This window comes from Pelophylax lessonae (assembly GCF_965119305.1).
Source record: "Pelophylax lessonae genome assembly, chromosome: 11".
Classification (NCBI taxonomy): domain Eukaryota; kingdom Metazoa; phylum Chordata; class Amphibia; order Anura; family Ranidae; genus Pelophylax; species Pelophylax lessonae.
In genome coordinates this window covers 67,930,442-67,943,682 of record NC_138778.1, presented here as the reverse complement: position 1 = coordinate 67,943,682, position 13,241 = coordinate 67,930,442, and the positions used below count along the sequence as shown (strand labels likewise).

At 44.6% G+C, this 13,241-nt stretch overlaps 1 protein-coding gene across 1 annotated transcript in view; it reads right to left on the bottom strand.

The window, feature by feature from the left end:
• Positions 1-13,241, bottom strand: part of QRICH2 (glutamine rich 2) — a 176,769-nt gene that overhangs the window by 112,776 nt on the left and 50,752 nt on the right. Inside the window, exon 2 of the mRNA XM_082272781.1 lies at positions 4,054-4,158. Within this exon, the coding sequence (XP_082128907.1) occupies positions 4,054-4,158 (105 nt within the window). The remainder of the gene's footprint in view (positions 1-4,053; positions 4,159-13,241) is intronic.

Genomic DNA, 13,241 nt, shown 5'->3' with positions numbered 1-13,241 from the left:
TGTCTCCGCTGACATCCGATGCCCCATAGAGATGCATGGGGCATCCGTTCAGATCCGCCTGAAAAACTGACAGGAGGATCTGAATGGTCAGCTAGTGTGAAAGGGGCCTCAGGCAAATCGAGTTTTTGGCACTTTTGTAGTTAAGGGTGCAGTAATTGTTTGTTTTGGTCTTTTCTGAGTCTCACAGGCTGGTGGTTTGACTGCTTCCCCCTGCTTCTGGAAGAAGTTTCCAGATCATAGGGCTGGGAGAGTCCAAGACTAGACTGAACATTTATAACATCCTAGGCAATCGCTGGAAGGATTATCAAAAAGAGAACCTCTACACAGAGTTATTGGAGCCAGTGTGCATGGACAGGTGCTTGTAGGGACTGACAGCCTTTGTACCATTTGGGAAAAAACAGCTATTACCAACAGCCCCTACAGGGGTAGCGCTACATAGGCTAAAGTGGTACTCTGGTTTTAGCTGTCAAAAGCTTTGTAGCTGTTCAGCCAGTCTTCATTTTTACACACCTAGGCCACACCACACAGGCCAGGCAGGTAACACACCTATACCCCGGTACAGTAACGCAGTTCCTGTGTCACCTTTTTTTATTCCAACCTCCTAACTAGATAGAATACAGCATAATTATCTGTCAGATTAGCAGAGAAGGGATCTATGCAGTGGTAGAGGTGGACAAGGAAGTGGCTGTGCAGAGTGATAAGATTTGGAAAATACAAAATTGACTAAGCAATAGTAACCTCTTGCTGCTCATGTTTTGCATATGTGCGGCAGCAGAGAAGGCGGCTTTGACATCTACATGCTGCACATTTGTCCATGGGTGGCAGAGATTTCTGTGCTGAGAGCACGCTGACTGCACCCTCCCAGCACAGTAACTGAGCTGTCAAAACAGCTCTTGGTCCACTAATTATGGGGAGCTGGTCCTGTCAGTGGTCACGTAATCAGCCAATCTTTCCCTGACACTGTTTAAGGGATGTCTGAGTTAGGCGGGAGGGGATAAAAATTCTTCTGTATACAGCCCTCAAAATTTCAAATTTGCCTGCTCGCATTTGGTGAGTGGACAAAACTTGAGGGTGAACGTGGGGCTGCCCCGTAAGGAGGGGGGGTGCCGCCGGCAGGGGGGGTTGAATTGGAGCCGTTCTCCTTCCAGCGATCGGCCAGGAAACTGAAACATAGAAACATAGAATGTGTCGGCAGATAAGAACCATTTGGCCCATCTAGTCTGCCCAATATATCTGAATCCTATGAATAGTCCCTGGCCCTATCTTATATGAAGGATAGCCTTATGCCTATCCCATGCATGCTTAAACTCCTTCACTGTATTTGCAGCTACCACTTCTGCAGGAAGGTTATTCCATGCATCCACTACTCTCTCAGTAAAGTAATACTTCCTCATATTACTTTTAAACCTTTGCCCCTCTAATTTAAAACAGTGTCCTCTTGTGGTAGTTTTTCTTCTTTTAAATATGCTCTCCTCCTTTACCGAGTTAATTCCCTTTATGTATTTAAAAGTTTCTATCATATCCCCTCTGTCTCTTCTTTCTTCCAAGCTATACATGTTAAGGTCCTTTAACCTTTCCTGGTAAGTTTTTTCCTGCAATCCATGTACTAGTTTAGTAGCTCTTCTCTGAACTCTCTCTAGAGTATCTATATCCTTCTGGAGATATGGCCTCCAGTACTGCGCACAATACTCCAAGTGAGGTCTCACCAGTGTTCTGTACAGCGGCATAAGCACTTCTCTCTTTCTACTGCTTATACCTCTCCCTATACATCCAAGCATTCTGCTTGGATGTATAGGGGCAAGAGAGGAGAGGAAGAGGAGAGCCGGACGGATCACAAAGAGCGGGGATCTCCCGCTGTAACACAGCTAGGCTTTGAATTGCCCGGCGGTGGCAGTCAAACGAAGTCCCGCCTCCTGGACCGGCTTCTGTGATAGAAAGTACACTGGTCTAATGCCAGGAAATTGAAGCAGCATGACGTCTATCATAGGAGCCAGTCCAGGAGGTAGGACTAAGTTTGACTGCGGCCACCGGGCAATTCAAATCCAAGCTGTTTCACAGCGGGAGATCCCTGCTCTGTGTGATCCGGCTTGCTCTCATCCCTGTGATCCCTGTGCACTGGTGAAGCTGCATTGATGGGCACTGATGAGGATGCATTGATGGGCACTGATCTGGCTGCACTAATGGGCACTGATAAAGTTTTTAATATTTATTTTTGTTACCTAATTCTGTATAAAACATTTAACAGTGTCATCGTTTTACTGGCAATCACAAATTGCTAGCAGTCTGCTAGGGGCTCGTTCACAATAAGTGTAGCGACTTGCATGTTTTTGCAGCTATGTGCCCTGTTCACACCACAATGCTGGTGTTATGTGCCATGCAGTGAAGAAAATTGAAGCATGTCCACAATTTTCTGCAGCGCACTGGATGTTGTTGCATGTGCAGACAGAACCCATTTTCCTTGCGTTCCCATGCATCCCGTGTAGGGAGGCTCATTTTTTTTTTTAAATGAGCTGTCATCCTACACATGAGAAATGCGCAAAAGAAGTTCCTGTCCCTTATGCAAAATCATGATGAAGGCACCGAAAATGTGAGAGTTAGCAGATACATGGAGGAGCCATTAACAATTAATGGCAGCCCGTGTGTCTGCTAAAGTACAATGTGTTTCTGCGCTTGTTGGGAAAGTGTGTGATTTAGCTTGAACATAGGGTGTGAACCAAGCCTAAAACCTCTTTAACACTCAGGATTACGGATTTTATTTCTTTTTTGCTATCTGTGTCCCCATAAGGGAGATTACTCTCACTTCCCGTCCAGGTGATGGCTTCAGAGAGGGTATGAAATAAACAAACACACAAAGCATGAAATGAATATTATTATGAATTATAATTATATTTAGATCACTAATATCATATGTAGCACTGCCCCCTTGAGGACTGCTGGATTACACTTTCGGGTCCCCCTGGGTTACTGTTAGCAATACTGGCATTCACAATTTAACACTTTACTTCTTAGCTCAGTCAATGATCAGTCCAGGGGTATGTAGTTGTTTTTGGTGTTTTATTTTAAATAGGGATGGGAGAAGGGAATAGTGGGATACTCCAGATAAACTATTCACAAGATGGAGGACTTCTAATTCTCGATACAGCCATGCTGTTGATTCATCCTGCCACTTAGGTGAATTTGGGGTTAAGTCTCTATCCAGATGACTTGATGAACTAAATTCTCTTCAGGACACTCTCCTAGCATCCTCTTTCTTGACCACTGACACCTGTCCTCTGACTATCCTACTCCGGGGTGGCCCCCCTCAGGTTAGGCCCCATGACACGATCCCCTGTACTCACGATACTGTTTTTCCAGGGTCCCCAGTGTCTCCCCCCTCAGTCAGCTTCCCTGGACCTCTGGGTTCAGCTCCGTTCCTCTGGCCCCCAGGACGACCTCCTGATGCCACGTGCCACTGCTTCAGAGGAGGAGGCAGCCACCACCCTCCCTCCAGGGCTCTGCTCATCAGCCAAAGACCTCGCAGCCCATGTGCTCCTGGCTTTTATACAGTATCTCAGAATGCACCGAGACACCAAGTATTCGCCAATCACCAGGGCTGTATCAAAGCCTATGTACCCATTGGTCAGGTTTCCTCCCACTGTCCAACATGCCTCCCTATTGGACCAGTGTGAAAATCTCTAGACCCAATGAATCACACACTGAGCACACTGAGCAGACCTAACTCACAGATACTGCTCTCTGGTAGGCAGAAAGCAATATAGATTTGCCTGCTGCTCCTCTGATAGGCAGACAGAGCCAACGACTATTCTCTCTCACTAGCACCTACCTAGGAGGGTGCTACACATACAAACATTCAGATAAACAAATGTTATAGTGGGCGTGTAAGGGAGATCAAGATGTGAAGGAAAATAGGTGAACACAGCCAGCATTTAAAATGTTACAGCAAAATCTCAACAGGAAACCTGACCCTGACAAACCTTTTCCCAAAAGACCAACACTATTCAAGACTAAAAAAAAAAAAAAGTTCAGCTTTAAACAAACTGGTGTGTCACTTACCTGCTGCATCTTTTCTATGACTTTCTGTAGCTGACTTTCCACTTTTTGTTGAGAATCCTTAAGAGCATTGATCTCATGGAGAAGATCTTGTAACACTGCCATGGCCTGAGAACAGAACCCAAAAAACAAATGTTTAAAATGGGGCATTCTAAACATTTTGCAGAACAGACACTTAAAGACAGAGTTGTATAAAGTACTCGAAACCCATACTTGAGTAAAAGTACAAGTGCTCGATCAAAAAGTGACTTCTTGAGTAGAAGTGGAAGTGCTCGTTTAAAAAGTGACTTGAGTAGAAGTACTAAAGTATTCAACATTTTTTGTACTTAAGTATTGCAGGTAGTTTTTTTAAAAATTTTGCTACTCAAGTACTGAAAGTAAAAGTACAAGTACTGTGTTATGTAGTTATTAAAGAAAGAAGTCAAAAGTTTGAACATCATATTGTTTTTTATTATTTCAAATGCAGCTTTTATTTATACATACAGTAGCATTTATTTTCGTATGCGCTGATAATACACATGTTTTGAGCTTCATGAAACCTGCCATCTACTGTTCTGGCAGTGGTAATTTTTATAATAGTAACGAGTAACTATGCAGCACAAAAAAAATATCAGAGTAGAAGTATTGAAATCATCGGAAAAATGTAGTGAAGTAAAAGTGGAAATAGGAGAAAAAAATTCTACTCTAGGAAAGTACAGATACCGCCTTTTCGGTACTTAAGTACAGTAGTGAAGTAGTTCTACTTAGTTACTATACATCTCTGCTTAAAGAGGACCTGAATCCTGGAAGATGTACTCAAAAAGGCATATAGAGGGCAAAGGACTAGTCACTAGTATTGTCTGTGGTCTCCCTGACTTACCATGCCTTTTTCTGCACTGTCGCTGTCTGGAGGTGGCCATCTTGGTAGAGGCAGGGCTTTGCTTCCTTATATCAGAGCCTCCAGCAAGAATAATTTTAGGCCGCATAGTAGTGACATCACCAAATTTCACTACAAATTTCCTGAGGCTAGCAGTCACAGGTAGAAGTTCCTCAGATCCCACATTTCAGATATACAGCTATGAGGCTGTAGGCGGAGGAGTGCTTAGGCACACATATCGGTAAGTGTACTGCTATTTTTTCAGAAGGAGTTACAGTCAAAAAGGCAAGTTTTTAAGGGTTCTGCTCAGGCTTCATTCACACGGACACATGTATTTTCAGCACAGAAAGAATGCAGATTCTTGCTGGTAGAGCTAGCAGAAGATCCTTTGTAAAATATGTGCCTATGGTACTTGCCTTTAGACACATACAATTCTTCTAATGACTTTATGTGTGAATGCATTACACACATAAAATGTGCAAAAATGTACGGCCCCGAACACAGCTGCGGCTTACTTTTTCGTACCCCGCTAAACGCGGTGCACATTTGCAACTGTGTATATGGCCCCATGGATCCTAATATGCTGCGTTTAGATGTGCACAAAACTTTATGCTGTACACATCTAAGAGCCGGTTCACACTGAGGCGACACGACTCCTTACTACTTCGGGGGCGACTTGTGCATTACATTGCACCACGACTTCGGAGCGACTTGCAGAGACTTCACATAATGGAAGTCTTTGCAAGTCGCTCCGAGGTCACCCCGAAGTAGTACAGGACCCTTTTTCTAAGTCGGAGCGACTTGTGTCGCTCCTATTAGAACGGGTCCTGTAGCAGTCAATGGACCGCGAGGGAGCGCGACTTGTCAGGCTGACAAGTCGCGCTAGTGTGGACCGGCTCTAAATGCAATGTGTGTGTGCATCGTGTGAATGAGCACAATTCAAACTTCTGAATGTTCCCTTGAACATAGAAAGTCTTTACTTTTCGAGTTCGGGTGCACTTTAAGCACCTATGTACCACCATATGTTTTTGAGCGTTCAAATGGTGGATGTCTATTTCTGCAGAAATGAACGGCACTGCAAAAATTACCCAAGTGTGCCTGGTATCGGCTGTGAACTGAGACGTCACCAGATGACTCACTTTACAGTGTACAGAGTAGATCCAAGATCCTCTGTACCATGTGATCACTTTGATGATCACTGTAATGACAAATCACAGCTGTCACCATAGGTGAGCCCAGCCCTTTCTCTTACAAGGTAGGAAGGGGGAACCAATGAATGAATGACCAATTCATTCATTAAATGCAGATCAGCTGATTCCATGGTTGTGGGATTGGTTTACCCTTTCTCCCTTCTCCACTTCTGTATACCTCAGCCCCTACCTGTCCCAGCAGCTACCTGTATATTAACCCCTCATCTTCCTAATTCTGCATATCTGTTAATTAGCTCTGCCCCGCACTGTAGGCGACCTTTAAAATTAACCATTTCCCTCCCCCTACCTCTGTGTAGGATGTGTACATTTAATATATCTAGTGCACAATTAATAATTTCCTAAAAATTCTGGTAAAAAATGAGATCATCTTCAGGGTGCCTACTTTCCCAAAAGGGATCCGTTTTGGGGATGTTTGTACTGTCCTGGCATTTCTATTGAAGAATAACATTAACAGCAGGTAATAAATACCATCAAAAGAAAGCTCCATCAGTCTAAAATCATTTTACACAAAGTTCATTTGGGTGCAGGGTTGCATGAATAATTGTCAGTCAAACTATCACAGCACAAAAAAATTACCTGGTAATGAAAGGGTATTACAGGCAAGTGCTGAAGTGCTTAAAGTGGTATTGAGCTTTAAAAGCAAACATTTATTATGTCGCAGCTTACCAATTCTTAGATGTGATGGCTGTATTGTTTTATTTTTCAGGCGTTCTTTCCTTTTTTTCACCTGGTCATCTGGCTAGTAAGGCTGTTGCTTTTCAAAAGAACAAGCTGTCCAGCAGATGAAGCAGTTGGAGGGTTGAGACAAACCATTTAACACTGACAGTGGGGCTGCCCAGGGGAGGAGAGTCTCCAGTGGGGTATGGAAGTGGGCTCTGCTTAGTTTACACCATCTATGCTGGGGAGGGAGGCCTGCGCTTTGCCCTTGTTTTCAACCAGCACTCAGTGGGGACTTTTTCATTTTCTCCAACCGGAATCCTTTAGGCATGTCTGTGGCAGAAGCAGTGCAGCCTTTTTTTTTTTTTTTTTTTTTTAGAACATCAGAGAGGCCCAGGGGGCAATTGCCCCCCTGCCCCCTGGCCCAGTCCTCCCCTGCTCTTGTCCCAAAAGGAAAGAAACTATTTGCTGTAACTGATTATAAAGTGTGAGCTGGACTTTGGCTTCAATTTGTTAGTGTATGTAAGTCTGCCACTACATCTAACACTACCCTCCCCTCTTCCTCAGAATGGCAATGCTGCTATCCAAGGGTGCCCCCTGTACTCCTTTATTCAAGGTGGGAGTAGTTTAATACAGGAGGTGTGTTACTGGTAAGATCACCAGGTGAAAAGAGAGGGAAAGAAACCTAAAAAGAAAAGACAGATGGAGAAAAAATGGTTACCATTCCCTTCTCCATCCAAAATGAAACAATATGTACACCCCCTCACTTATACTTACCTGAGCCTAATCTTGATCCAGCAAGGTGCACGAGGGCAGAGGCTCTCTTGGCTCTCTCCATCCTCATTGGTTCAGATACAGCAGTGAAAACCATTGGCTCCCACTGCTGTCAATGACAGCCAGTAAAGAGGGAGCATACCACTTCAGCATGCTTTTTTGATGTGTTTTGATGCTTCTTCGAAGCTTAAATGAAGCTTGGCAAATGCCCTGTGTGTGTTGATTTTCTATTTGTTTTAACAACTTCAATACTGGGCGCTTTCACCCCCTTCCTGCTCAGGCCAATTTTCAGCTTTTAGCGCTGTTGCATTTTGAATGACAGTTGCGTGGTCATGCAACTCTGTACCCATATGAAACTTATATAATTTTTTCCCACAAATAGAGCTTTCTTTTGGTGGTATTTGATCACCACTGGGTTTTTTATTTTTTGCTAAACAAATAAAAAAAGACCGAAAATTTTTAAGAAAAAAAAGTTTTACTTCAATTCCGTGATAATATTTTGTAAATAAGTAAATTTTCTCCTTCACTGACGGGCACTGATGAGGCAGCACTGATGGGCACTAATGAGGCCTCAATATGCAGCACTTATAGGCGGCACTGATAGGCGGCACTGATGGGTGGTACTGATAGGCTGCACTGATGAGGAGGCACTGACAGGCATTACTGATGGGCACTAATTGGCATCCCTAATGGACACTGATTGGCATCCCTGCTTGGCACGGATTGGCATCCCTGGTGGTCACTGATTGAAATCCCTGGTGGGCACGGTCTTGGCACTTTAGGTGGGCACTTGTGGACATCCTTGATGGGTCTTCACTGATAATCGATGCGCTGATTATCAGCGCAGACCCCCTGTCAGGAGAGCCACTGTCAGAACGAATAGAGGAAAAGCAGATAATAGCACTTACTAGTTTCGTTATCACCAGCTGTGATTGGACACAGCTGATCACATGGTTAAGAGCCTACGTCATAGGCTCTTTACCGAGATCAGAGATGCAGTGTGTCAGAGCGACGCACCACACTAATGATCACCACGCTGCGCGCCCTCAGGGGCAAGCGCGAGGGGTTTATCCTGCTGGACGTCATATGACACCCAGTCAGGATAACTGATCCCCTGCCCAGCCATCATTCTGCTAAAGGCCAGGCAGGATGTGGTTTAAGGGGCCCAATAGAATCCCGGCTCAGTAGTAATCCCACTCAGCAGATCCCCAGCTCATTAGTACCCCTGTTCAGCAGATCCCTAACTTATTAGTACTCTTGTCCAGAAGATCCCCAGCTTATTAGTAACTTCATTCATCAGATCCCCTGCTCAGTAGTACCCCCAGCTTTGCCAATGCCCCAATCAGTAGTAACCCCAGCTCTGCTGATCCTCTGGTTTGCTGATCTTCATCTTTCACTGTTTCCCGCTCACCCCCTGCTATATTGCTCCCATGCTGCTCACCACATGTGGCATCTACTTGTTTCTCCTGCTCTGGTCTTATAGCTCTGCAAATCCTCTGCCCCTCAGTCCTCTCTCTCTGGTCCCTGCACACCATCTGCTTTAACTATCCCATGTTGCACACCACGTGTGCTGTCTACTCTGATCTGGTCTGGACCCCACTCACCTTCCAGCTACTTCACGCTGCACACCAGATGTGATGTCTTCACCAGACACTTCCAAAATACACAACATTACCAAAAGTATTGGGATGCCTGCCTTTACACACACATGAACTTTAATAGCATCCCAGTCTTCAACTTTTCTGGGAAGGCTGTCCACCAAGGTTTAGGAGTGTGGACAGCCTTCCCAGAAGAGTTGAAGCTGTTATAGCTGCAAAGGATGGGCCAACTCAATATTGAAGAGAGGGGAAAACCACAAGCGCCAACTAAGCGTAGCAGTAAAAACTACTTTAATAAATGTAGATTAATATTACTCAAAAATGTGGGTAAAGACAGGCAAAAAATGACAGAAGGTGGTCCTTCACTTCCTCAATCAAGGGGGGTTCTTGGGGATGATGTCCGGCATCAGGTTCTAACAGCAGAATTCGCCCTGGTTTGAACCGGGGCTTCCCGGGTTCGCTGGAGGCTGTGACTCGTCCGACTAGGGCCCCTGGCGTCACTTCTTGGTTGCGGTGTGACAGACTAACAGTGACATGTTTCGGAGCATGCGCTCCTTCTTCAGGCCGCCTCCAGCGGACCCGGGAAGCCCCCGGTTCAAACCGGGGCGAATTCTGCTATTAGGACCTGATGCTGGACATCAAGAGAGACCTGGTAACACTAATGAGTCACATGACACCGGGGATTAAAAATGGCTAATTAAGGCCAATTTGGACATTTTCACTTAGCAGCGAACTCTCTTTTGTTGACAGAGGTTTAGACCCCGTTCACACTGGGGCGACCCGACTTGCCGGGGCAACCTGTGAAGTCGTGGTGCGCAGCTCGCACCAGGACCCCGGAGCGGCTGGCACGGACTTCATATCATTGAAGTCAATGCAGGTCGCTCCAGGTCGCCCCAAAGAAGCTCCGGACCTTTTTTCTAAGTCGGAGCGACTTGTGTCGCTCCTATTAGAACGGGTCCTGTGCTGCTCTATGGCAGGCGACCCACGGCGACTTGTCAGGCGACCAGGTCGCCTGACAGGTCGCCCCAGTGTGAACAGGGTCTTAGACACTAATTGCTGTGTGTTGAGGTATTTTGAGGGAACAGCAAATTTACACTGTTATACAATATGTACACTCACTACTATACATTGTAGCAAAGTGCCATTTCTTCAGTGTTGTCACGTAAAAGGTGATATTAAAATATTTACAAATATGTAATTGGTGTACTTCATATATATATATATATATATATATACAGTATCTCACAAAAGTAAGTACACCCCATCAAATTTTTGTAAATATTTTATTATATCTTTTCATGTGACAACACTGAAGAAATTACACTTTGCTACGATGTAAAGTAGTGAGTGCACAGCTTGTATAACAGTGTAATTTGCTGTCCCCTCAAAATAACTCAATACAGCCATTAATATCTAAACCGCTGGCAACAAAAGTGAGTGCACCCCTAAGTGAAAATGTCCAAATTGGTCCCAATTTGCTATTTTCCCTCCTGGGTGTCATGTGACTCAATAGTGTTACAAGGTCTCAGGTGTGAATGGGGAGCAGGTGTGTTAAAGCGGAGTTCCATCTAAAACAAAAAAAAAAATACATAAAAATACCCCCGGGACAGTCAGGACTAGTGCATTCCACAATGGATAGCCTCTGAACTGTCCCGGGTTGCACTTACCTTTTAGAAGAAATACTTACCTTGAAAATGTATTGTCCAGCGCTGCCATCTCAGGTGTGGGCAGCTGAAGCCAGCGCGATCCTCTTCTGTGTCCTCTTCTGTCCTCTTCGGTCCCACGATGCACTGCACCGGCCCCGCCGTCACTTCCGGGGCTGCAGCGTCATCCCTGCACAGCTTCTGGGCATGCCAAGAAGCTGTTTAGCAAGGTATGACGGCGCCTGCACCAGAACTGACATCGGGGCCGGTGCAGGCGCATTGATTCCTGGGAGCGATGACGTTCAGCTCCCAGGAATCATTGCAAGCCAGGAAGTGACGACTCGTCGAGGGAGGAAGAGGAAGTAAGGTAAGTATATTATCTTCTAAAACAAGGTAAGTGAAAAAAAAAATTGTGATTATCCATTTGTTTTTCAGGTGACCCGGAGCAAAAAGATGGACGGAAGTTACATTTTAGGGTGGAACTCCACTCTAAATTTAGTGTTATCGTTCTCACTCTCTCATACTGGTAACTGAAAGTTCAACATGGCACCTCATGGCAAAGAACTCTCTGAGGATCTGAAAAAAAAGAATTGTTGCTCTGCATAAAGCTGGCCTAGGCTATAAGAAGATTACCAAAACCCTGAAACTGAGCTGCAGCACGGTGGCCAAGACCATACAGCGATTTAACAGCACAGGTTCCACTCAGAAAAGGCCTCGCCATGGTCGACCAAAGAAGTTGAGTGCACGTGCTCAGCGTCATATCCAGAGGTTGTCTTTGGGAAATAGATGTATGAGTGCTGCCAGCATTGCTGCAGAGAATGAAGGGGTGGGGGGGGTCAGCCTGTCAGTGCTCAGACCATACGCCACACACTGCATCAAATTGGTCTGCATGGCTGTCGTCCCAGAAGGAAGCCTCTTCACAAGAAAGCCTGCAAACAGTTTGCTGAAGACAAGCAGACTAAGGACATGGATTACTGGAACCATGTCCTGTGGTCTGATGAGACCAAGATAAACTTATTTGGTTCAGATGGTGTCAAGCGTGTGTGGTGGCAGCCAAGTGAGGAGTACAAAGACAAATGTGTCTTGCCTACAGTCAAGCATGGTGGTGGAAGTGTCATGGTCTGGGGCTTCATGAGTGCTGACGGCACTGGGGAGCTACAGTTCATTGAGGGAATTATGAATGCCAACATGTACTGTGACATACTGAAGCAGAGCATGTTCCCTTCCCTTCGGAGACTGGGCAGCAGGGCAGTATTCCAACATTCCAACATGATAACGACCCCAAACACACCTCCAAGACGACCACTGCCTTACTAAAGAAGCTGAGGGTAAAGGTGATGGACTGGCCAAGCATGTCTCCAGATCTAAACCCTATTGAGCATCTATGGGGCATCCTAAAACATATGGTGGAGGAGCGCAAGGTCTCTAATATCCACCAGCTCCTTGATGTCGTCATGGAGGAGTGGAAGAGGACTCCAGTGGCAACCTGTGCAGCTCTGGTGAACTCCATGTACAAGAAGGTTTAGGCAGTGCTGGAAAATAATGGTGGCCACACAAAATATTGACACTTTGAGCCCAATTTGGACATTTTAACTTAGGGGTGTACTCACTTTTGTTGTCAGTGGTTTAGACATTAATGGCTGTGTGTTGAGTTCTTTTGAGGGGACAGCAAATTTACACTGTTATACAAGCTGTACACTCACTACTTTACATTGTAGCAAAGTGTCATTTCTTCAGTGTTGTCACATGAAAAGATATAATAAAATATTCACAAAAATGTGAGGGGTGTACTCACTTTTGTGAGATACTATATATATACCGTTGCCAGTTTTAGCTGGCAAAGGTGAATGGCACGGTGGATTGTGTTCACCGACAATGTTTTCTGGAAGTATTCCTGAGCCCAGAGTTGTATAAAGTACTCGAAACCCATACTTGAGTAAAAGTACAAGTGCTCGATCAAAAAGTGACTTGAGTAGAAGTACTAAAGTATTCAACATTTTTTGTACTTAAGTATTGCAAGTAGTTTTTTAAAACATTTTGCTACTCAAGTACTGAAAGTAAAAGTACAAGTACTGTGTTATGTAGTTATTAAAGAAAGAAGTCAAAAGTTTATTAAAGTTAAAGTTATTAACCACTTAAGCCCCGGAAGATTTTACCCCCTTCCTGACCAGGGGGTTTTTTGCAATTTTTTTTACTGCGTGACTTTAACGGACAATTGCGCGGTCGTGCGATGCTGTACCTAAACAAATTTCATGTCCTTTTTTTTCCCACAAACAGAGCTTTCTTTTGGTGGTATTTGATCACCTGTGCGATTTTTTGATCATGCGCTATAAACAAAAAAAAGAGCGTAATTTTTGCAAAAATAACAATATTTTTCACTTTTTTTTATATGAAATTCCCCCAAAAAAATGTAAAAATCAAAATTTTTTAACATTTTCGGCCAAATTGTTTT